Consider the following 24,746-nt stretch of genomic DNA (forward strand, 5'->3'; position numbering starts at 1 on the left):
GCTTCTTGGAGTCTTAAGCTACCTGTTGGGGAGGTCCCAAAACTGATGGATCCACAGCCTCCCCTCCTTCCTTTCAGCTCAGGCCACGCCCACCTACTTCCCTCCCTCCCCTCAACCCCCACCGTGAGCCCAGGTGTCCCGGAGGCCAGAGGACGTTCAGAGAAGGTGTGGTGTACACGGATGGCCTTGCCCTCGTCTGCCCCTCCCAGCACAGGGTCACACACTGGAGGCCCGGAACTCCATATGGCTCTCAGAGTTGCTATGTTTGGCCCACATTGTGTTTTTTAAAAACCTGAGCCAACATTTAAAAATTAGGAGTTTTCACATAAAACCCAGATGGACATCTTCTCACTTAAGAACGGGAGCTCTGGCGTCACAGAGCCCGCATTCTTCCATGACAGCTATCAGCTGGAGCAAATTAGCAACGTTCTCTTTCAACAAGTGCATCCTCCCTGGGGCCTCCACGGAGAACGGCCTTTCACCCGCTGCGTCCCTGGGCCTCCGTGGGCATCTCTCCAGAGAAAGAGCAGCAGAGCACTAGTTCCAGGCCAAGTCCTGGGCTGGATCCAAACCCACCTATCTCTAGCCATGTGGCACTGTCCCAGGGCCTCCATCCGGCCAGGAGGGCTGCACGTGGGGAGGGACAGTGCCTGGGCCATGACTGTGCTCCGGGGCGGCAGCTGACCTTGTGTCCCCCTCCTCCCTCTAGAGTGTGGTGGCCAGGTTCGGGCAGAGGTGAAGACCAAGGACCTTTACTCCCACGCCCAGTTTGGCGACAACAACTACCCGGGGGGAGTGGACTGTGAGTGGGTCATCGTAGCCGAGGAAGGCTATGGTGTGGAGCTGGTGTTCCAGACCTTCGAGGTGGAAGAGGAGACCGACTGTGGCTATGACTACATGGAGCTCTTCGACGGTTATGACAGCACTGCCCCTAGGCTGGGACGCTACTGTGGCTCAGGGGTGAGGCCCCCACACTCCTCACACCTCTCACCCCAGTGCAGGGACCCAGTGCCTCTGTAGACATGTGCAGCAGCCCCTGCCTGGCACTTTGCAGGAGCCAGAGGTCCAGGCTGGTGGGTCTCCCAGCTCACAAAGGCCCACCCGGCCCTGGGCCATCCCCACCCAGGAAACAAGGTTGTTTCTGGCTGACACTGAGGTTCCTGCACCCTCTGGGATAGACCCTACCCTGACCCAAGCCTGCTCAGCACCACTTCAGTTGGGTCTCCAAGGCAGTTTGCATTGGAGTTCCCTCTGCCCCCTCATTCCCTTGCCCTGGTCCAGAGGCAGCTGAGCAGGGCCCAGAATGAGGGCAGAGGCTGGGGCAAGAGCCAGGGCCCAGGGCTGAGCTGAGCCGCGCTGGGCAGTTATCCTGGCCGAGCCATAACAATACCCTCATCTCTTCCGCTGCCAGTTTCTCTTCTTGGTGACAGGCCAGCTGGTCCCAAAGCATATTGGTGCTGCTGTCCAAGCAGACACTGAGCATCATTTCTTGGTCCATAAAATGGTACTTTCAGAGGCAGTGGGCAAGAATTTGCTTGATAGGGTTTTAACTAAGGTCACAGGAAAACCACAGAGGTGGATTTATTTTCCTCCAGGCAGAGCCTGTGAATTCTTTGGTGGTTTTTTTTTTTTTTTTTTTTCTGTTCTTTTTTAATCCTCGCTTCCTTCAGAGAATGCCATCTTCCTCTTCCCATTCTACATACCCACACACACTTTGGCACATGTACTCACACTCATATGTACACTCAGACATGCCCTCCTGCCTATCACTTCCTGCTCCCCTGCCTCTCATGGCCGTGCTCTAGGACAGCCTGGGTGCCCCAGAAAGGGTTAATCTTCCCAGGAGCTGCAGCAGCTGCTGGACCCAGCATTGGCTAGTGCAGTCTCCCTTTAGGAGCAGAGCTTCAGCCTTTGTCACCGGGCAAAGGATTGGGGGGACAGAATTGGGGGGATGGGGACATGGAGCACACAGCCCCCTTGCCAGCTGGGCTCAGCTGCTCTGGATCCCTGGGCTACCAAGCGAGTGCCCCCCTCACCACTTTGCCCTTTGCATCTCCCTTGACCTGACACCTTCGGGTGAGTCACACACCAAATTGGGTGTCCCCAGGTGGCTTCTTGCAGAGACTGCCATCAGGCTGGAGCCAGCAGGAGGGGACTGGGGAAGGAACCCAGTTCCGTCAAGGCTTCCTGGCATGGTTGCTGGAAATATCCCCAAGGTTCTCGGAAATGATCCTTTCCATGCCTCGAGGGCCAGGGCCTCCGTGTGCTGATGCTCCATGGGCAGCTGCTACTCTGAGCGCTGCACACAGAGGCGAGGAGGGGCTTGTAGGAGCCTCAGAAGGGGCATCACCTGGAGCCCACCATGGCCTGCATCTGAGGAGGGGAGGAGGATAGAGGCCAAGTCCAGGTCTGGGGGATCCAGCTGTCCAGTCTTCTCCAAGAGAGAGGCGGATTGCAAGAAGGCAGCTGACAAATTAGTCCCTTTGCAAATCCCTTTGCAAAACTCTGACACATCCATCCTCTTATTTGTCTCCCCCGCCCCTGCCACCTCCACCCACCTTTCTAGACTTGGAGAGCAGAGAGCATTTGCTCCTTCCTGTTTGCTTTTGAGGGGAGTGAGGCCCAGAGAGGGTCAGTGCATTGCCTGAGACATCACAGCTAACTAGTTAGGCACTGGGTACAGAATGGAAGTGTGACTCTGAACTTAAGACCAGCCCCCTGTACCTCCCCTACTCCAGCATGCATGCTAAGTCACTTCAGTCATGTCTGACTCTTTGTAATGCCATGGACTGTAGCCTGCCAGGCTCCTCTGTCCATGGGAGTCTCCAGGCAAGAATGCTGCAGTGGGTTGCCATGCCTTCCTCCGGGGAGCCTCCCAACCCAGAGATCATACCCATGTCTCCTGCATTGGCGTGCAGATTCTTTACCACCAGAGCCTGCTGGGAAGCCCTCCCCCTACTCCAAATGCCCCATTAAACTCCAGCTCACAAGAGTCCTCCTCCTGCTTCAAGGCACTGGGGGAACCTGGCGGGAGTCTGGAGCCACCCGCCTCCTTATAGCAGGAGAACTTGGGGAGGGAAACAGCAGTCCCGGCCCCCGGTCCTCAGCCTCATGCCCACCTCTTTCCTCTAACAGCCTCCTGAGGAGGTGTACTCGGCAGGCGACTCTGTTCTGGTGAAATTCCACTCGGATGACACCATCACCAAAAAAGGCTTCCACCTGCGGTACACCAGCACGAAGTTCCAGGACACTCTACACAGCAGAAAGTGACCGCTGCCCTCACACGGCAGGGATGGGAGACCTGCTGCCCTCGGTCACCTGAGCCGGACAGCGGGGGGCGGGCAGAAAGTGGGTACCCCGTCTCTGTCCCCCCTGGTGCCAGGACCTGCGGGCTGATGGTCCTGGTGAAGCTGTCCTTGGGAGGTGGGGCACTGGACTCCCACATGAGCTGCTGCCCCTCGATCCCTTCCTCCCTCGCCCCCAACCCTGGGAGTGAGGGGCCAGGGCCAGGGTGCCAGAGCTTGCCCTGAGACACTTGAAGTGGCCATTCCTCTCTGGGGCCCAGCCCAGTGTGTGAGGACCCGCCCACCTTCCCCGCCCATCTCCAAGCACCCTATTGTGTATAGCCAGTGGCATATCTTCATTGTAATGTATGTTTCCCACCCCTCCCCCTCCCCCTCCCCGGATTTGGTTTTGTTGGAAGCCCCCACCTCCCCGTTTCCTGGGGCGCGAATTTCTGTGCTTGTCCCACAGGAGCCACATGCAGCGGCAGGAGGATGAAGGGGAGGGGGTGGGGGCATCAAGACAGGGCTTCTCTCAGGCCCAGCGGCTGGTCAGCCACACCAGGGCACCCCAGCCAATAAACCGAAAGTGTTACAGCCAGTGTCCTGTGCCAGAGGCTGTCTGGGATGTGGGGATGGCGGTGGAGGGGGGTGGTGAGGGCGCACATCTTCCAGATGTGAGTCTGGGGCCGGCGGATAGCCAGGACACCTGGCCTCACCGGCTGCCCTTCCTGCCTTGATTCCAGGGCCCCTGAGAGTGTGATTTCACACTGGGGCACACACAGATACAGATGCCTTGCACACTTGAGCCTGTAGACGCCCCCGTACCTCATAACCCTCCCACACAACCCAAGGGGCAGAACAGAATGTTCTGTAAAGCGGCTGTACAATGGGAAGTAAGGAGGTATGTCAATGGGATGATGGCGTGTGTCTGTCTAGACGGTGTCCAGCGGGGTCTTCTGTCTCTGGGTCTGGGTGGTAGGCTAGAAGAGCCCACCACCCAGACCCAGAGTACCATCATGGGCCAGAGCAGATCCATCAGTCAGCTCCCAGTACCTTCCTTCCTGAAGGTCAGACCCCTGAGTGCTGGCCCCTTGGGACCATCTCTCTTCCGGGAGACAAGAGCCAGACACTAGGCAGCCACAGAGCAAACATTCCAGCTCTGGCTCCCTCTCCCGAGGCAACCCATGGCTGTGTCATGTCTGGCCTCTCCTTCCTGCCTCTGCCTTCTCCCTCCCCAGCCAACCGTGAGGTACAGACCTCAGACCTGTCTCCCCGGAGGCCAGCAGGAGAGAAATCACATCCCTGCTCCTTCCTTTCAAAGGACCCTCTCTCCCTACTTTCCGTGGATCTCACAGGGAAAGAAAACCCAGAGAGGACCCAGCTTCCCTGCCTAGACTGGCTACTCCCAGATTCCAGAGCAAGCCAGTGGTCTGCTCCAAGCCTTGGGGCTCCCTGAGGGCCTCCAGTGGGACTGTGGGTCTTTTCCTGGCCCTAGACTTCTCCCTATAGCAGAGTCAGATGTGCCAGATACTAAATCTGGACTCTGGGGTGGGGGGACCCACCCTCAGGGAACAGTATGGAGTGTTGCATCCCATGCTAAGTCACTTCAGTCGTGTCCGACTCTGTGCGACCCCATAGATGGCAGCCCACCAGGCTTCCCATCCCTGGGATTCTCCAGGCAAGAACACTGGAGTGGGCTGCCATTTCCTTCTCCAATGCATGAAAGTGAAAAGTGAAAGTGAAGTCGCTCAGTCGTGTCCGACTCTTAGCGACCCCATGGACTGCAGCCCACCAGGCTCCTCCGTCCATGGGATTTTCCAAGCAAGTGTACTGGAGTGGGGTGCCATTGCCTTCTCTGGTTGCATCCCATACTGGTCCTTTAAACAATGGAAACCAGGCACATGGCTAGTGTCCCATGTGCAAGTAGGCTGATGTGACCCCATGGCCAGGCTGCGGCCCTCTCTTCTAGTCCTGACTGCAGGTGAGGGAATAGGTGATGGTTGGAGGGCCAGCTAGGTCCCAGGCTGTGATGTCATGACCAGAATGTTCAGCACAGCCCAGAGGACCATGAACAGAACAGAAAGGCCCTCAAACCATTTGGAGCCGCCCGGGCATCTCATCTGGACACTTTGCCAACCAACCTGGGCTCAGCTCTGCAGCAGAGTTCATCATCAGTGGTCCCAGCTCCCCTCACCAGCACCCCCGGGTTGCTCTGAAGCTCAGAGGACCACACTCTTGGTACAAGCCACATGTGTGAAGGGAGCCAGGATCCTAGCCCAGGTCCAGTCTGTAGGGCAGAGAGTACCCCATCCTCCCCCAGGTCAGCACAGCCAGACGCAGGTCAGCACAACCGGACGCAGGTCAGGACTGACCCACACAGCTGCCCAGGGGACCCATTCCTAGGCTCCATCACCGCCGTAGACTCGGGCCCCTCTAATGAGCCAGGGGCCTGTGCTGGTTGGGCCCTCCATCTTCCCTGGGCCCCTCTTCCCGGAGGCTACCTCTGGGTAGTGAAGGCTGCTTGGGACCTGGCAGCAGGCCATTGATACACATTCCAGAACTTAATGAATGATTCTCCAGACCCAGCCCATCCTCACCTTCTGGCTGCTTGCAGGCTTCAAGACTAGATGAACCTCAATGCAGCTGCCCAATCGTTCAGGTGATTCCACGTCAGAGGACAGAACCCTTCCAATTCCAACTGTCCCCAAGCCCCTGAGATCCCCCTGAGGTCCCCTGGTCCTGAGTGTGTGGCCAGCAGCAGAATAATTAGAATGATCCTGTCCCAGAGGGTGCTTCCAGCCTGGAAACCCAGGTGGAGATAACCCCAAACCCTGGAGCCCCAGGCTCTCCTCTCCAGGTGCACTTCTCTAACCCCTGGGGGACATAGCCAGCCCTGGCCTGGCAGTCAGGAGACCTAGCTCTGCCTTGCTTCGTCCTGTGATGTTGGCCAGTTTGTCCCCTCTCTGGGCTTCTGCTCCCCAGTCTGTCATCTTTCCCCAGCAACCCTTCCTGTCAGGGTGTAGTCTCCAAGAGTCAGGCTCCTGAGGCAGCTGGGGGCTTCCAGGGCCAACTGTTGGCTCAAGTGCAGATGAAGGAAGGTTGGATACCCCTCACTGCTCCCTCACTCCTTTTTGCCCCTCTCTTTCCCTTTGCTGCACTCTAACCCCACATGCTTCTCGGTCTTGAATGTAACACAGCCAGTTTCTGGACTTCCTGGGCGGTCCAGTGGTTAAGACTCTGCGCTTTCAATGCAGGGTGTGCAGGATCACTCCATGGTCAGGGAACTAAGATCCCACGCGCTGAGAGGCATGGCCAAAAGAAGTTTGAAAATAAATAAAATATGATAAAATAAGAACATAGACGATTTTGAATACAAGCTTTCCCATTTGGTGACTGTGTGTCCCTGGGTGAGTCATTTAACTGCTCTGAACCTTGGTTTCTTCATCTTGACCCAAAGGATGATAACAGAGAGAAAGGAAGAGATACACATTGAAGGGAGCCTGTCAAAGTGCCTAGCAAATAGGCACTCTGTAAATGGGTCTTCTTTTCCTGTCATCCGCCGAACAATTCTCCAGTTTCCGGATGACGTGTTTCCTGCGCTAAAAGGAAACGTCTGGGTTCACCAGTCTCCAGTCGTGCGTTAGGAGTTGAGCGCAGAACCGCATCTGTCTGCCAGAAAGGGCAATGCTTATGCCACAGCAGGGCGGGGCTTGCAGGGCGGCAGGCGACATATTTCTTTCTAAGCTGGTAGACTTTCTGGGCACCTCCCAAGTCACACCCTGTGCTTGACTGTCCCCACACACAAGACTGATTCTAGAATCTGTGAAGAGATCTGCTGTCCCAGTTTGCAAAAATAGTAGTGCCTGACTCGGGAGCAGCTAGATGTTTCTCCCAGAGTCAGGAGGCCCCCAACCCAGGCCCCCCAACCCTGCTGACCAGTCTGCTTCTCCTGCTCCAGCTCCCTCCCACCCTCCCAACCCTCCCCTCCCCCATCCCAGGAACATCTGGTTCCAATCTCTTCCAGATGCTGTGGCCAAGCTGTTTTATGGCCAATCACCTCAGCTCAGCTTCCTGAAGGCCTCCCTCCATTTCGGGGAATGGTCCCTTCTCGTCCTCTTCCTTGGAACCCCTACCACCTCTTTTCCTAACATGGAGAAGAGACGCATGTCAGAGCCAGACGAAACTGCGAGGGTCCTTGGAACTGGCGCCTTCTCTCCCACTTCCTTGGAGGGGGCCTGTCATCCATCCAGGATTAAAAGAAAGATGCTACTCCAGGGGGAAAGGAACAGATAGGAAATTATAGGTATATGTCTGGGCAGAGGAGACTGCGTATGTGTGTGAGTCTCTGTATGTGTGTATGTGTGTGTATGCATGTGTGTGTGGTGGAGGGTTAGGAGTGTGTGAGGCCATGTCCATGTGTTGGGTGTGTCTGTGTTTATACCTGCACAGCAAAATCCCACCTGTAACCTGGAAGTGCCCTTTGGTGGCCAGCCCCCTACTGTCCCTCCCTGACTGCACTGGAGCAGGGCTAACTTGGAGCCCCTCTGCTGGACAGTGGCTGCCGCAGTCTAAGGTTGTTCTTCACCTTGCAACTCTCTGTGGTCACCAAGGCTGTCTTCCGTATTCAGCCCAGGGAAGCAGTGTGTGTGCGTGTGTGAGTGCACATGTAGACCTCTCCTTCTACCAGGTCAGATTAGAGGGACACTGGTCAAAAGGGACCCCAGGGCAGACTATTGGACAGGTGCCTGGAGCAATGCCGGAGTGCCAGAGAGTGGCCATCTGGGGAGAACCAAGAAGAGGCTCTCCAGAGGAAACCTATATGCAACCCCACCACCACCTCTGCTTCACCTGGCTTCTTCATCTTCCACTAAGAGGACCCTGGAAGCCAATCTCTTCTCCTAAAAACCCACAAAGGATTTGCAAAAGGAAGATTGAAGCCTGTCCCTCTCGGGGACACTGAAAACCACTCAGGTCCTGCCCAGAGGTGGAAGGATGGACCCTGGAGGTTACCGCCCCATCTTTAGAACCCTGTGCACGCCAAGTCACTTCAGTTGTGTCTGACTCTTTCTGACCCCCATGGACTGTAGCCTGCCAGGCTCCTCTGTCCATGGGATTCTCCAGGCAAGAATACTGGAGTGGGTTACCATGCCCTCCTCCAGGGGATCTTCCCGACCCGGATCAAACCCATGTCTCTTATGTCTGCTGCCTTGGTGGGAGGGTTCTTTACCACTAGTCCCACCTGGGAAGCCACCCTAAAACCCTGGGCTCCGAATATTCCCCGCTACGCCTTTAAAATGAGCTTCCTTGGCACTTTTGACTCCACAGTGCCCCCTGGTGTTATCCAGGAGCTAGGCATGGTCTTGATAGATGAGAAGCTCTGTGGAGACCATCCTGAAGGCAGCTGTGACAGAGATCTGCCCCACCCCTGTCTTACAGTCCCAGGGGATTCCTGGCATACACTGGGGAGTCAGGCAGTGAAATAGGAAGATTCTAGCTTCTAAATCAAATCCAGGGCATTGATACCTACTGGCTGTTAGACACGGGCAAGCCTTTTAACCTCCTTGTGCCTCAGTTTCTTCATCTGTTAAATAGGAATCATGGAGGGTGGGGGACTAAAGGAGTTGTGTGTGAAAGCACCTGGCTGGATGCCTGGGCACATAGTAGGCCCTCGGGAAGCGGCATTTACCCTTCAGCTTTCCTTCCTGGTGTAAGGAGGCCAGGCCCCAAGCTTTGGATGACACATGTTCATTTAGCCCTGAGCCAAGCAGTGTCACGGAGGTGACTCTAATTTTTCTGGAGCTTTTCCACTCCAGCAGAGGATCATTTTAATAAGTCCATAATAACAGACGCAGAGGTGACTCAGATCCACAAACGAGGAGCCCTGCTGGGGAGGGGACACTTGGGCTCCGGGGGAGGGGAACTCAGTGGCTTGTGGGGCTGATGCAGTCCAGGTGGCTGCAGTGGGAGGGGCTCCAAACAGGGGGCCTGTGGACCTGCGTCACGCTTCCAGATTGCTACAGGTTCTCCCCAAAGAGGCCTCAGTTTTCCTATCTGCAAAGTGCAGAGTAGCACCACACTGACCTCCAACGTCCTTCCCAAGCTGGAGATGTGGCTCTGCTTTCAGAGCCCTGGCTCCCACAGTGAGTCCGGAACACCCTTGGAAAGGATTCCAGGTGGCCTGTCCGAGCTCCTCTGACTTTACAGTTTGTCCACCCCTCCCTTCCCAGAGCCCAAGGAAAGGCAGGGCTCTCAGGCCATGGTGGTTTATTGATGCAAGCACAGCACAGGTGGGTGTGCCCCCAGCCCAGGGCAGACACAGGGCCAGGGGAGGGGCAGCGGGCCATCCCCTCAGCGAGGGGAAAGGGCCTGGGGCCCACGTCCTCTCCTCCATGCACCTCCCACGGCCCCCAGCCCTGATCCAGGCCACAAAGACATCACAAAGATGACCACACCATTCCCTGTGGCTACAGAAGAGGCCACCAGCTGTCCCATTCGCCCGCTCACTGAGATATGGCCTTGTTGGCCCGCTGCCCCCTTCTGTCTTTCATCACAGAAGTCCGCTGTCACTGTGGAGGCTGCTCTCCTTCACCTGGCATCCTTCTGCCACCCCTCAAACAGCTGGATGCATTAGCTGACACCTCTCCTCATCACCCACCAGGTCTGCTCGTCTCCATGGTCCACACTCACCGCTCCCATGACCCGTACAAAAGTAGGAAAGAGGAGAAAACACTGAGTGGCCCGGGAAAGACTTCACCAAGAACTCCCCAGGGAAGGGGCTCTCCGCCAGGAGGCTGGCTTCGCGGTGAGGTGAGGAGCCAACAGTGTCGGGGGGCGCGGGCGCGAGGTGGGGGGGCGCAGGGAAGCCACGGTCCAGATGACACGCAGGCACAGTGCAGTGGCGGCGCCCCGGCAGAGTGAGTGAGCAAGCGCGCAGCCAGGTGGGGTACCAGGGCCCTGTGGGAACGCCCTCGCTTCCAGTTCCACGCCGGGACCCCTCGGCGTGAGGCCATCCACTCCCAGCTGAGGAAGGGGTCCCTCTGGGTCTCAGGGGTCTCTGGCCCCCTCCTCGACCCCAGTGGCTGCCACTGCACACCCCAGCACTCTGAGCAAGGGAGAAAGTCCGCTGGGATTTACACCATCTCCAGGCAGAAGAAGGGGAACCCCCCCAGCAGCCAGGTGCCCCCAAAGCCAAGAGAAAGAGGGCCCTTTTTTAGAGGGCAGGTGGAGAAGGAGAGGGACGGCTCTCCCCATGCAGGAAGAGGGTGTTCCAGGGCAAGGAATAACTGGGTGGAGTTGGGGTGGGGGGGGTCACAGCTGTGCAGGAGACTATTTATAGAGGGAGAGGGTGGGGCCTGCAGTAGGACGCCCCCAAGGCCCGGCTCGTGAGGGAGGGGGCATTCTGTGATTGGCCCTGAATGGGGTGGGTGGGGCTAAGGAAGAACACGCCCACAGCTCTCGGCTCACCTCTGGAGGCAGGCAAGCTACAGGTGAGTCTTGCGAGGGAAGGCTTCCGTGGAAGAACCCTAGAGGGGCAGGTCTCCTGAGATGGAGACCTGGCATGAGGCAAGAAATAACAGGGCAGGGAAACCAAAGGAAAGGGGAAGTCTCCAGAAATCCACCCGCCCTCCCCACCAACCTGCTGAGGCTAAGAAGCCTTCCCAATTCGGCCAGGCATGGGCAGGCCATGCCTGCCAAGGGACCACCCTCCGTTGCTTCTAATGCCCTGGGGAAGGGAAGGGAAGAGGGAGATGGATGGCGTGGAGGGAGCAGGGGGGCAAGGGAGAGAAAGCCAGCTCCCTGCGTTTATGCCACCCATCACCACCCTGCTTGCCATCTCTCCCTAACTCCCTGGCTCCCCAGGAGTCCCTAGCGGCCCACGCTGATGTTGCAGGTCTTGCAGCTGGGGTCTTTCTTGGCGTCGGCGGTGGACAGGCTCATCAGCTGGTGCCCGCTGATCTCCCCCAGGGTGCCCAGGGACAGGTCAACCGGCTCGGTGTAGATGATCTCCAGGATGAGGTCCTGGGCATGGCGGAAGACCAGCTCCCCATCCTCCACGCTGCAGGTCAGGAACTTGTTGCAGGCAATGTCCAGGAGAGGCAGACGGTCGCGGCAGAAGCGGTCCCCCAGAGAACCCTTGGGGGCCAGCACCAGGATGGCGTAGTGGTAGGCCGTGTACATACAGTAGAAGTCCGCAAAGTAGAGGTTGGTGCTGGGGTTGAAAAGGCGCTGGGCGGGGATCTGGAAGCGCCAGCGGCCGTAGGGGGAGTCCTGCGGGGGCTGGCCAGTGTTGAACTCCGTATTGCAGCTGAAGAAGACACCGTGGAGCATGCCGCTGGTTGGGGAGCCGTGGCTGCCGCTGTTGTCCTTCAGGTAGGGTTGCAGCATGTTCCCGCAGTGGGTCCTGCCCACCGCAGGGGGAAAATAAATGCCAAGAGGAAGAGAAAGTGCTTTTGGTTAGCTGGACTGAGGCTTGGCGGCTGTGGTGTGACCAAGAAGGAAGTCAGCCCAGCTCTCAGTTCTCCCACCAGCTACCGCCTCCACCAGTCACAAATAGAACATTCCAGAAGGCAAGAGAAGGGATGGGGCTGATCCAGCCCACTCCTTCACGGAGGAGAGATTTGAACCTGCCACTCCCCAGCTTAAAACCCTTTTGATGGGGCTTGCACAAAAAAGCAAGATCGGGAAGATCTGGTCTTTCTTGTCCCACCTCCTACCACCCCCACACTCACAGGTAACACCCTCCAGCCATGCAAGAACCCCACCCCAGGTCTTTCCTGCCTCTGTACCTTTGCAGTGCTCTTCCCTCTGCCTGAACTGCCTTTTCTACCTTTTCCCACCTGGCCTGGCAAACTTCTAACCATCCTGCAAAGTCCAAAACAGGTGTCCCCTCCCTTCTCCTCTAAAACCTTCCAGGGACTTCCCTGGTGGTCCAGTGGTTAAGAATCTGCCTTCCAGTGCAGGGTGTGTGGACTCAATCCCAAGTTGGGGAACTAAAATCCCATGGGCCTCGGGGCAACTAAACCTGTGCACTACAACTAGAGAGTCTGCACACTGCAAAAAAATATCCCACGTGATGCAACTAAGACCCGAGGTAGCCAAAAAAAAAAAAAACCTTCCAGGAACAGCAAACACTTGTATTCAACAAAATTTGGACTGCTTACTGTGTGCAGGGCACTGACCTTTACTCAGCAATCACACACACTTACTACATTCCATCCGGCTGTACTGTCCCCTTGATAGACTCAGGTTTGCAGGAGCAGGGGCTATGCCTTTATTCTTTTTTTTTTTTTGGCTACACTCTACAGCATGCAGTGATCTTAGTTCCCTGACCAGGGATTGAACCCTGCAGTGCTATCATGGAGTCTTAACCACTGGACCACCAGAGAAGTCCCTATTCATCTTTATATTCCAGCATATATGGATGCTCTGCGTCTCTCCCTTGCTTGCTGATAGAGGAGCCCAAACTGGGCCAGTGTCCTCCCCACTCACCTACTGCCTCCCTTCTTTAGTATAAACACAGAAGACCCCCTGGGGTCAGGTCAGAATGCCCCACCCCAGCAGACTGCCGTGATAAAAACAGTAACAGCGGCAGCTTGCCCTGGCCCAGCCTTAGAAGGACTTGGAGCCGTATCAGGCAGCGAAGAGTGGATGGGCAGCCCCTGGCCCTTCTGGCCCTCTGGGCCTCAGTCTCCCCATTTGTAGGCTTAGAGTGTTGGATCAAATCACCAATTTTCAGACATGTTAAAAATACTTCAAACATTCAAGCAGAGCCCCTCTTGTATCCCCCAAGGAAATTATACACAGGCAGGCAGAGGCAACAAACCTGAAGCTGCCCTGGCTGGATGATGGGGGTGGGGCTCACCCGGCCTCATCCTCTGAGTTCCTCACTAACCCTTCAGCACCACCCTAGGATGCCCTGAGATCCTTCCCCGGAGCCTCCAGGCTTCCCAGCACACAGTTTGAAGATCACGACCCTTCTTGCTCAGAATCCTCTCACTCTGTGTTCCCCTCACCACCTCCCTTGAGACCAGGGCCTGAATTGGAGGGACAGCTGACCTGTAGCCTTGTGTGCATGCGTGCTCAGTCACGTCCAACTCTTTGTGAACCCATGGACTGTAGCCCGCCAGGCTCCTCTGTCCATGGGATTTCCCAGGCAGGGATACTGGAGTGGGTTGCCATTTCCTTCTCCAGAGGACCTTCCTGACCCAGGGATCAAACCCACATCTCCTGTGTCTCCTGCATTGGCAAGTGAATTCTTTACCACTGTGCCACCTGGAAAGCCCAACCTGTAGCCTTAGAGCTCAGCAAAAGGGAGGATTAAACCCAGGACCTCATTCACTCAGGCTTGTTAGTGCAGTGCCTCCAAGCAGCCCCATTCTGAAGCCCCTTTCCTTCTCTGGAGCCCAACACCCCCCCTCCCCCCGAACCAGCCTGGGATATAGGGTGATGGTGAGGACACCAGAGGAGGGTCTGGCAACTAACAGGGTGGAGGTAACCTCAGAGGGCCAGGGTAGTGGGCAGAGCCGCGTCAGGAAGTCCAGAGCTGGCCGTACCTGGCGTGCTGGAAGTACTCCTTGTGATGGTTGCGGTAGAAGACAGAGAAGCGGAGCATGCGGCCTGCAATCTGCTCAGCCTTCTCCTGTAGCTGGGCCAGGTGCTCCTTGGCATAATCTGCAAGAGTCCAGGTGGGTGAGCTGAGGGCCAGGCGGGGGATCACAGCTTCCCCCTCAGATCACCCACTGCCCCCAGGGTGCAGGGGAAACCAGACAGTCACAGTACCTGGGACCAGAAAGGACTACCTGGCCTGGCTGGGAACTTGGGCAGCTGGAGGCTGTCTGTCCTGTCACCTCAATGCCCTGTGACCAGAGGCTCAGGGCTCTGCACTAGAAAAGGGCAGAGGGCTGCCCAGTTATACAATCATGTCGAGGGACCCAGAGACTGTAATCCCAGACCATTTTCATGTGAAAAGAGAACCAAGACGCAAAAGATTGAGAGGAAAGAATCTGAGGTCCTTTGGAGAGAGCCCCTCAAATCCAGCAGGTATGAGCCTGTCCACACCACTATATGGAAGTCAGGGGTAATTTCAGGACAGCAAGGAGATCAAACCAGTCAATCCTAAAGGAAATCAATCCTGAATATTCATTGGAAGGACTGATGCTGAAGCTCCAATACTTTGGCCACCTGATACGAAGAGCCGACTCATTGGAAAAGACCCTGATGCTGGGAAAGATTGGAGGCAGGAGGAGAAAGGGGGGACAGAATGAGATGATTGGATGGCATCACCAGCTCAATGGACATGAGTTTGAGAAAACTCAGGGAGATCATGAAGGACAGCGAAGACTGGCATGCTGCTGTTCTTGGGGTTGCAAAGAGTCAGACACGACTTAGCAACTGAACAATAACTGAGGGGAAACTGCAGACAACTGAGGGAAAGAAAGGGTTAGGGGCAATGACTCTGCCTCAGCATCCCAGGAGAAAGGAGGAAGGCTGGAAACAGAATGGTAAAACTAGACTGGATGGGCCAGGCCAGAGGCTAGGGCTGTGGGGTCCAGGCAGGGCTGCTGCTCATCTAGACAGCACCTTTGAACGAAGCAGGAAAAGCTGCCCTTTCCTCTTTGCTAATGCAGCCCTGGCCAGGGTGCTGCATTGACAAGAGAAGGAGGAACTGGATTGCAGCCATCCCCAGCTCCCAAGTTTGAATGAACTCCCACTGCATGTAGAGTTCTGGGGTACACCAAGAGACTTTCCCTGCAAGGTGCAGGAGTACCTCCAGAGAGTGGGGTTTTGAAGCCAAGTTAAGGAAAAAAACAGCACTCAAAAGAGAAAGGCAGGTCAAGGAGAGCTGGGGCACAGACCTTGGCAGAGGATGGAGTCAGCAGCTTCTGAGGCCTGAGGCTAAGGATGTTCCTGCCCCTTCCTTGTGACAGGGGAAGATCTGGAGCAATTCTCACGTGGACAACAAAAGAATAGAAGATTGTGGGGCAGATCCTGGGTCACCAGTGACTCAATACGCAGAAGCCCCAGTGTCTGTTCATGTTGGAGTTTGCAAGTTAATAGGCAAGTTTGCGGGGCCATTTTCCGAGGCTGAGTGGAGGCTCAAGACAAACAAAATGTGATGGTCCCACCAGTGTCCATCAACCAATGATCAATAAACAAAATGTGGTCCATCCACACAATGGGGTGTTATTGAGCTTTAAAAAGGAAAGAAATTCTGACACATGCTACAACACGGATGAACCTTGAAGACATTTTGCCAAATGAATAAGCCAGTCACAGAAGTGCAAATACTGTATGATTCCCTTCATATGAGATACTGGACTGTAGCCAGCCAGGCTCCTCTGTCCATGGGATTCTCCAGGCAAGAATACTGGAGTGGGTTGCCATTCCCTTCTCCAGGGCATCTTCCCGACCTAGGGATTGAACCCAGGTCTCCTGCATTGGGAGGCAGATTCTTAACTGTCTTAGCCACAGGGAAGTCCCATATGAGATACTGAGAGTTGTCAAATTTACAAAAAGAGTAAGGGTGGTTTCTGGGGCATTTAATGAAGGGGAAAGGTAAGTTGTTTTTTAAGGGGGCATAATGTTTCAGCTTGGGAAGATGAAAATTTTCTAGACATGGATTGTGTGCCAACATGAACATACTTAATCCTGCTGGACTGTCCATTGAAAAATGGTTAAGGTGGTAAGTTTCTGTTATGTGTGATTTCCCACACTTATGCTTGCTCCAGGCCAGAGAAGTACCTCCATCCCTTTCCAGAAGTGGTATGGTCAATGCAATTAGCAGTGCTCACATCTGCCTCCTGCATCAGACTGCAGGCTTTGGGGTGGCAGGAGTGGGTCTCATCCACGGTGTCAGCCAGAGCATGGTGCCTACATACAGCAGGAGTTGCTAAATGCATGCTGGGTTAAGAGGAAGCCCCCTCCTGACCATCACTAAATCAGCCAAAGCAGCCAGACAGCAGAACCTCACCCCCAGTGCAGAACTCGACCGTCTCACTCCAGCCAGACACCAGGTACTCCCCGTCGCTCTGCTTCACAGCAGTCTGCACTGCCACACTGTATTCAGTGCGGGGACTCAGGAACCAGTGGCCTCTCACCGTCATAGGCAGTGGCACAGCCTTGGCAACAAGCTTGGTGGGGACATCCTGAGAAGTGAGGTGCAGACAGAGAGCCAAGAGTCAAACTGGAGGTCACGTCCACCCTTGGCATTCCCCCAGGCCTCTCACTCCCCCGATGGCCACCTTCCTGTTGAAGATAGCCGGAGTCTTAAGGACTCAATGGCTCGGTGCCCTGGCCACCATTTTCCTGCAGAAGCAAGCAGTGGCCATTGGGAAGGCCGTACAGATCCTCCCTGGCCTCCACCTGCTTAACCCCTGATGCCCGTTCTCTTGGGAACGGAGGAGAAAGGCCACTGGGGTGGAGGCCTGCAAAGTTGAGGGCGGTGAGACCTTCATTTTCGAGGGACACCTCGAGAGCGCTGCACACTGCAGCGCCGTCTCCACGGCAACGACAAATGCTGAGAAGCCAGGGAGGAAAGGAAAATATGCCTTCTTCTTTGGGGGGAGGAGGGTTAAGGGGGTGGTGTTGAACATTCACGTCACCGTGGCAACTGGCCTGCCAAAAGACACCCAGATTGGAGAGCCAGTTCCAAAGAAAGAGAGGGTGAGTAACCCACACGATGCGGTCGTCGTGGGAACCAGCTCCTTCCCACCTCACTCTTCCCCCTGCCTCTCTGCCAGCTCGCCAGCTCGAGAAGATAGAAGCCTTCCTCCTGCCCACCCCCACACTAGCTCTAACCCAGGGAAAGGACACCCCAGCCATCAGAGGGCTCACCACGCCATCTCTTTTCTAAACCCAGTGAAGGATAGCCCAGAGGGGGAGGGCAGAAAGGATCACAAGGGCCTGCATGCGTGTGTGCTCAGTCACTAAGTCGTGTCCAACTCTTTGCAACACCATGGACTGTGGCAGGCCAGTCCATAGGATTCTCTAGGCAAGAATATTAGAGTGGATTGCCATGCCCTCCTCCAGGGGATCTTTCCCACCCAGGGATCGAACCCGCCTCTCTTCTGTCTCCTGCGTTGGCAGCCAGGTTCTTTACCACTAGCGCCACCTAGAAAACCACCCCTCAGGGGCCTGAGAACCAAGCAATGGGCCCCACCCCTGCCCAAGGCCCACCCCATCAAAAACAAGGCTGTTTCCTGAGTTAGGGGCTTTGTCAGACCCCTGAGACATCCCCAGGTGTGACGTCTGTGGCCCCACCCTGGCTTTTCCCACCCCGTGTGAAGGTCCAGTCACGATGCTGATAGCGCTCTTCAAGGTATGCTGGGCCCAAGTCGAACACCACACAGACAGTTACCTCCATGAAGCCTCTCACAAGCTGGCATTATTATTATTATTATTATTCCCTTTTTACCGGGGGAAGAGAGAGGTTAAACTTTCCCAAGATTCCCCAGGAGGAGCTGGGCTGGAGTCGGGCCCTCTCTAGGCATTCTGCCGGCCTGCCTCCTTGGAGAGCAGCCTCTGGGAGGAAGCACTCTGGGCGGTGCGCTCACCCGGTGCTTGAACTTGTTGGAGTTCTTATTCTCCTTCTTGTTCAGGTCGATGAAGTAGTGGGTGACCCTCTCCAGGTCACTGTTCTCCATGGTCCAGGAGATGCGGAAGGAGTCGCAGGTGATGTTGCTGACCTCGATGCTGTGGGGCGTGGACAGCAGCTCCATGCTCCCCGCTGGTTTGGCTTCTGTGAGGACTGCAGAGGGGAAAAGAAGCTTCAGTACCTCCCTCCCTGCCCCGGAACCTTCTAGAATGTCTTGCTCCCACCATCCCTTGCCAGGTGGAACCTTGAGGAGCCTTCACTTGTACCTGCCTTGTCGGATCTGATAGGAAGATGGCATGGGGAGGGCTGGAGGGGTGGATCTGAAGGTGGGCTGGGGGGCCCCTTGGCGGGGGCTCTTGGCTCTCTCTTCAGAGGGGTCTGCAGAGCAGACGGCACCTGACAGGTGGCGGAGGCAGTGGGAATGCTGCAGACACAGGGCGGGACAGATTTGCAGCAGATGGAGCCGCAGAGGGGGCCTGCAGCCAGCAGGCGTGAACAGAGAAGGGGGGTGCCGGAGGTGCAGGAGTGGCGAGAAGATGGGCTGAGGGCGCAGCAGGCAGGGGCACCGGCAGCCCAGAGGCCTGGGTGCCAGGGCTCTCGAGCCCAGGCCCCCCTCCACCCTGGGGGTGACTCAGCAAGGATCACCACGGAGGGGCTGGGAGCACAGGCACCATGGAGATGACATGGATCCACTGGTGGCAAGAGGGGCAGCAGGCCGTAGCTCTCTTGCACCTGTAACTTTTCAACTCCATTTTTTTCTTTTTCTTTCAGCAGATCCTGTGGTTACTTGACTCTTCAGTGACTAGTTTTTAACCTTTACATCTCTTGCAGGCCAACTACGTGCTAATAATTTCACAAACATCATCTCGTGCAAGCCTCACAATTATTATTATTGTCCCTATTTTACTGATTAAATAGCTGAGGTCGGGGGTGGAGGGTGGTACTAAGATGCCAAAGGCCACTCAGCTGGAAAATGATTGGAATGCAGGTCTAATTCCACAGTCTAAGCTCTTTATCTTTAAGCTAAGGTTCTGTCCTCTTATGTGTGTGTGTGTGTGTGCACGCGTGTGTGTGTGATGCGTGATACATGTGTTATGTGCTTGTGTATGCCAGGTGCTCATGGTTCTACTGCTATTTATTTTTCCTCTTTCCATCCTTCCCTTTCAAGGAATTGCCTTCTCTCTCACCTCTTTCTGTCCCCAGCTGCTGTTCCGGGTTTGAAAGGACCACAACATCATCACTCTCACCTGTACTGTAACTGGGACAAGCTGGCTCTGGCCTTGACTTTGGCCTGGCTCAAAGGACCTCTGAAGAACAGGGTGGGGAACTGAGAGGGAGGAGGAGGTGGCGGAGGGCTGCTGTCTCTGGGCCAAGAGCACATGATCAGACTCTGCCCTGGGGTGTGTTCTCCGTCCCCCACAGAGCTCCTGCCTTCCTCAAGCCCAGTGTCAGCACACTCAGATTTCTGGGGTGTCATCTCCTTTTCTCCCTGTCTCTCTCCCTCACCCAGGCGCTAACGGTGAGGGTACCTTGTACCTTCGAAAGCAGGTACTTCTAATTATAGCTCTCATAAGATCCAACCCACACTCTCCTGTCAATTAAGCCTGCTCGGGAGCCTGGCACCTCTAAATTAACCCATGGGCTGCCTGGGTAGCAGGCACAGGGTGAAGAATATGGGTGGTGGCTCCCACCAGTCCTAGGATGTCAGCTCAGTCCTTGCTTCATCTTAGCTTTCCACCCTAAAGTGTGTGCCTGCCTGTGATGAAATGCAGCCAAATGCCGGTGGCTCTGTGTACGGGAATCCTATGGTAAATAAGCACGGTGTTGCTCCCAGGTCCACCCCCGAATCAAACAGAATGGGATGGGCGTCTAGAAACAACTGCGTGGTAATAAAACAGTTGGTAATTCATGGGGACAGGTGTGGAGCGGGGGGCAGTTGCCATCCCTCGGGCTACCAGTGAGGAGCTCCCTGGGAGACACACGTGCCCCCTCAAATGCACCCACACACATGCACCCACACACACCAACGCAGACACACACAAACACATCCCCCAGAGGGCCCAAGTGGCTGTCTCCCACCCACATGGGATGCAGTCTACGCTGACCCCGAGGGCGGACACCCACCCCTGCTCCCTTACTCCTGTTCTCATACTCTTCCCAGAGGCAGGGGCAGCCGTGTTTGGTGGTGGGATCTCCAGCACCTGGCTCTTCCTTTCCTCTCTCCAGTTCTAGGAGAGCTCAGATCTAGCTTTGGGGAGCCCATACTAGCTTTGGGGGTTGACTGTGAGTGACACTGGGAGAACAACAAAGCCAAGAGGACCAAGGATGGGCGTGCACCCAGGTCTCTAAGCCCAGATGACGGGGAAAGGCAGGGTTTGATGGACAGGCTGAGATAGCACCTGAGAAACACCCATGGTCCCATGTAATCCACCCTAAGACAAGCATTTACACACACCCACACACAGAGGCACACACACTGGATCTGCCCACCCACACCTACCACACATGGCTGCACACACCTCCTCAGACATCCTTGTCCTCCTCACTCACCTATGCACTAAGGTCCCCTCCACCACCTTCTGCATTCTAAGAATGTCCTACAGCTGGCTCTCCACAAGCTGTCACCTCCACACAAACCCACGCATGTTCACATCCGCAGGCTCTCACACACACGTATGCACACACGCCTTCCCACAAGCCATATTTGGGGAAGAAAGGAGGCCACAGGCACTAACATGCATGCGTGCCACCTCCGCCTTCTTGCACACACGTGTGCATTCACACACACATCAACCTCTGCCCATATTCTGGTATTCTCGCTCACGGCTCCTCCGGGCTCAAAGCCACAGACTTGGAGAATGCGTTTGTCTCTGCCAGGCTCTGCCAGCCCCATCCTTCTCATGCCAACAGGTTTGCGCACCTACGCAGGTGGACCTACCCATGGACAGAGGTTTCTGCCCACTCTCTCCACCTCCATCCCTCCTCCTGCTCCGGAGTTGTGCCTCCCCACCTAGAAACCCTCTCTGGTCGCATGCATTCCCCTCCCCCAACAACAAGCACTCCCACACACATGACAAGTGATATGTCCATCCCCAAAATATACTGCCTCACATCACCCCCAGCCCACACAGCCCCCAAGCTACTCAGATAACTGGTCCCCCACACATGGACCTTACATGCGAAAGAAACGTATGTTTCCAGACACAACACGTGTGAACATAAGTGCAGGCAGACAGAACTATGTACGCAAGCAAGCCTCTAGTCCCCTGACAAGCAAGCACTCAAGCTATACACACTGATGACTCCAGGCCGCCCGTGCCTGTTCAGAGCAGCCACTGCATGCCAGAGGGAACGCGTCCCCCCCACCCTGTCCCCAGTGGCATCGCTGACTGCAGCAGAATGGTCACGGGGTGACAGTGGTGCCCCAGGGACTGAGTCCAGCTGTGAACCCCTTTGCTGAGCGCCCAGGGAAAGGGGGACAAGGTTGTCGTTCCTGGCACTCCAGGTGGGCACCGCGGGCAATGGCGGGACCCTGGTGCCCCCGGCTCCTAGCCCCTGGCCACGTCTCTAGATTGACAGCAGGATGTTCTGGGGAGGAAGAACACTCACCTGGCTCCACCGGGCTCTGCAGAGGGAGATCTGGATGGGAGGGAAGGGAGAGACCTCTGTGTGGACGTGCTCCTCAGGCAGAGGGGCAGCAGCCGGACGTCTAGGTCACAGTCAGCAGCACTCGCTTGCTCCCCTAGCTCCTTTTGCGACTGTCAAGGAGGCTTCTTCCATGCCCCGCCTGACTCTGCAGCGCAACGCTTCTGCCCCCGGAGAGGCAATGCTCCTAGCCGGGAGAGAAGCGAGAGCGAAATCAAAGCGGCGTGGAGGAGAGAGAGGCAGAGAAGGCGAGAAAGAACGAAAGAGCCAGACCGAATCTGGCTCCACCAATGGGATCAGTGGCTGCCCAGCGTCAGGTGACAATAAGCAAGCTTGGTCCCTGCTCGCCTGGGCTGCTGGGAGGGGGGAAAGGGCAGAGGGTCTCTTAGGGAGCTCAGTCGATGTCCTTGGAGACGGTGGCAGGGATCACCTTTCCCACATGCTCCCAGGACCGGCCGCCCCCAGAAGTCTCTCCAACACACCCCTGCTTGGGAATCTCTCACTTGAAGCAGCCCCTAAACTTCAAGATGCTGGGAGAGGGGTGGGGCTTAGCCTAAGGGCTCAGGAGCTCCGAGGCCTGGATTGTGATTGGGGGATGGGGAGGAGGAAGAGTACAGGGAAGAGTCCACCGGGAGTATGCGAGCTGCAGGGGGCAGGCATAGGGGGTCTGTTTACAGTCTGGATTCTTGCTCATCCATTGCTCCGTTTTCTTACCAACTCTATCAAGAGCTATCAGACCTGCAGCTCCAGGGCCCCCTGATCCTCTAGAGAGAATGGCTGGCTGTGTAAGTTCTCCAGGGAAAAAACAAGAGAAAGAAGTTGTGGGGCAGTGAAGGGATAGCAGAGACGAGGAAACGGGGGTAGGAGGAGCTCACAGAGCTTGGCGTGTTCCCATCTCAGCCAACTCCCTGGGCTTAAAAGAGCCCAGCCCTGAATACCTTGGCCAGAGAGATTATCATCTGCTCTCTGATTAACAGGAAGGTTTTCTATCACTGAGAAAGGAGGACCCCAAGGATGTCATGGTGAAAACACTCAAGGAAATCTGAATCAAGCAACCAACAGTGACAAAGAGTATGCAGGGTGTGAAAAAACACAGACTTTGCAGTCAGACAGATATATATGGTCAAAAATTCTTGCTCTGTCACTTTCTAGCTGGGTGACCTTGGACAAGTTACTTACCCTCTCAAGGCTTCAATTTCTGCATCTGTTAAGAGGAATAATGACACAAGCTTGTTGTCATCACTGATGAGAAATTTTGTAAATCATGAAGCTGTGGCTGGTCCAGGAGATGTGCCCAGTCACCCAGAGTCATACTGATGCCCAGTCACATCAGAGCTGTTATCATCAGCATCATTGTTGACAGTGCCTGCCTGCAACGAGCCCACAGCCTTGTATGGGAGAAAAGATGGACATCTAGAGACCCAATTAGAGAACAAGGAATATACGGCTAAACTGAGGGTATAGATGGGGATTCGAAAAAGGAGGAGTGGGGACCAGCTCCAGAGAACAGGTGGAGCACAGCCCAGACACTGGAAACAGCAGTGTGGTGGGGGTGGGGAGGGCTTGGTGCAGGGCCAGCAGGCCGACCAGGCGGGCCCTGGGTGAGGGACTCAGAGAGCCACAGGGGGCCTGAGCTGAGCATAGGAAAACTCCCTGAGAGGGACTCAGAGACTGCAGGCATCGGCCACAAAGGTTAAAGGAGTTGACAGTGGTTAGAAAGTGAACAGTTTACTGAAAGTGAAAACAAGCAGAAGCCAATCCTACCTTAAAGGGGTGTGGAGAACCAGGGCAAGTTGGGTCAGATCCCGAACCTCACAGTGAGATGTGTAGTGTTACACGGAGGCAGGATTAAGCACTCCCTTGGCCAAACAAGAGGAGGTCCTTCCCCTCATATACCTACACGGAGATGTTGAAACTCCAATGACATGCAACGTGTTGTCTCATGATTATGGCCAGCAGCAGACATCTGGACCAAAACCTGGCCCTAGAGCCAACCTACAGACAGCAACTCCCCTTTAAAGGAAGACTAGTTTAAGCACATCCCTGCCTCCCACCTTCGTGGGATGGCATGAGATCATGCGTCCCAATCAGAGAACAATAGCCATCTGAATGAGCTTTTGTGGAGCTTGGTGCTGGCTTCAGGTGAAGGCACAAACCCTCAGAGCTCCTGCCCTTTCTCGCCTCAGAGAACTTCTCTGCAGATCACATGAGGAGACGCATGGTAAGAAGAAAGCATAACAGGCCAAATATAACTAACTCCGGATGAAACCAAAACGGCCGCCAAGATGCACTTCTGCTGCATTTTTATTTTTAATAACTTTTTATTACACAACTCATACGTGAAAAAGAAAAATTAATTCTAAAATTTGAGAGCATTATAATTGCTTGTTTCCTTACCATTTAGAAATAGGCATATAAGATACATATTTTATTAGCAAAAATAGAAAGTATAAATACTGTTTTATACCTGGTTCTTCCACTTACCAATACCTTTTCTGTTCATCACAGTCTTTCTAGAGCATTTTTTTTTCCCCTTTGGCTGCACTGCTCTTAGTTCCCTGACCAGGGACTGAACCCAGGCCAATGGCAGTCAAAGTGCAGAGTTCTAACCCCTGGGTGGCCAGGGAATTACGTACATTACTACTTTAAATTTAAATATGTTCTATTTCTTTGAAGCTTATCTTTTCTATAATTAACTTATTTTACTTTTTCTCCATTCTAAACAACACTGCAATGAACATTCTTACAGCAAAATCCCTTCCCACACCTTAATTATTTTTCCAACAAAATATTAAGTGGTATAATAAATACAAAGGGACCTTAACTGGATACTGATTTAAACAAACCATTAAAAAAAACAACTTATGTAACAACTGGAAAATTTGAATACTAACTGGATTTTGATAATATTTAGGAATTGGCAACCCATTTCAGTATTCTTACCTGCGAAATCCCGTGGACAGAAGACCCCAGCATGCTACAGTCCATGGGGGTCACAAGAGTCAGACATGACTTAGCAACTAAACAATACCAAGGAATTATTAGTTCTGATCCTCCTTCAGGGTTATTCTTTTAAAAGAATATCCTTCAGAGATACATATTTATGGATGAATGACATGATATCTGTGATTTGTTTCAGAATAATCTTAGGGGGACTCAGTAGGATGTGTATATGAAAGATCAGTATGGGTGGATAATTGCTGAAGCTGGGCACTTTGAGATTC

The 24,746-nt window shown here is 54.8% G+C and overlaps 2 protein-coding genes across 6 annotated transcripts in view; one reads left to right on the forward strand and one right to left on the reverse strand.

Moving 5' to 3' along the window:
* Window positions 1–3,882, forward strand: part of BMP1 (bone morphogenetic protein 1) — a 47,538-nt gene extending 43,656 nt beyond the window's left edge. For 4 of the 5 annotated variants that reach the window (XR_015169989.1, XM_086416127.1, XM_086416125.1 and 1 more), the window contains 2 exons: window positions 710–960; window positions 3,136–3,882. Coding sequence is in view for 4 of the 5 variants with exons in the window: in XM_086416127.1 (XP_086272253.1) it covers window positions 710–960; window positions 3,136–3,270 (386 nt within the window). In the remaining variant the exon portion in view is untranslated. The remainder of the gene's footprint in view (window positions 1–709; window positions 961–3,135) is intronic. The other variant, XM_086416126.1, reaches the window with a different exon arrangement.
* A 5,649-nt stretch (window positions 3,883–9,531) lies between these two features.
* Window positions 9,532–22,357, reverse strand: PHYHIP (phytanoyl-CoA 2-hydroxylase interacting protein). Its single transcript, XM_086416178.1, has 6 exons — window positions 22,237–22,357; window positions 21,487–21,709; window positions 17,837–18,030; window positions 16,255–16,429; window positions 13,838–13,955; window positions 9,532–11,685 (listed from the first exon to the last, which is right to left on the reverse strand). The coding sequence occupies exons 3-6, from the start codon at window positions 17,999–18,001 to the stop codon at window positions 11,151–11,153; spliced, it is 993 nt and encodes a 330-aa protein (XP_086272304.1). The 5' UTR covers window positions 18,002–18,030; window positions 21,487–21,709; window positions 22,237–22,357; the 3' UTR covers window positions 9,532–11,150.
* Between the last annotated feature and the right edge of the window lie 2,389 nt (window positions 22,358–24,746).

This window comes from Bos grunniens, chromosome 8 (assembly GCF_055505025.1).
Source record: "Bos grunniens cultivar Pamir isolate PY7600 chromosome 8, Bosgru_T2T1.0, whole genome shotgun sequence".
NCBI lineage: Eukaryota > Metazoa > Chordata > Mammalia > Artiodactyla > Bovidae > Bos > Bos grunniens.

Coding starts and splice junctions, on each gene's coding strand:
- PHYHIP (XM_086416178.1), bottom strand. CDS start 18,001: ATGGAGCTGCTGTCCACGCCCCACAGCATCGAGGTCAGCAACATCACC. Junction 16,430..17,836: donor CCAACAAGTTCAAGCACCGG/GTGAGCGCACCG, acceptor CTCACTTCTCAG/GATGTCCCCACCAAGCTTGT. Junction 13,956..16,254: donor GGTCGAGTTCTGCACTGGGG/GTGAGGTTCTGC, acceptor GGACTCTTGCAG/ATTATGCCAAGGAGCACCTG.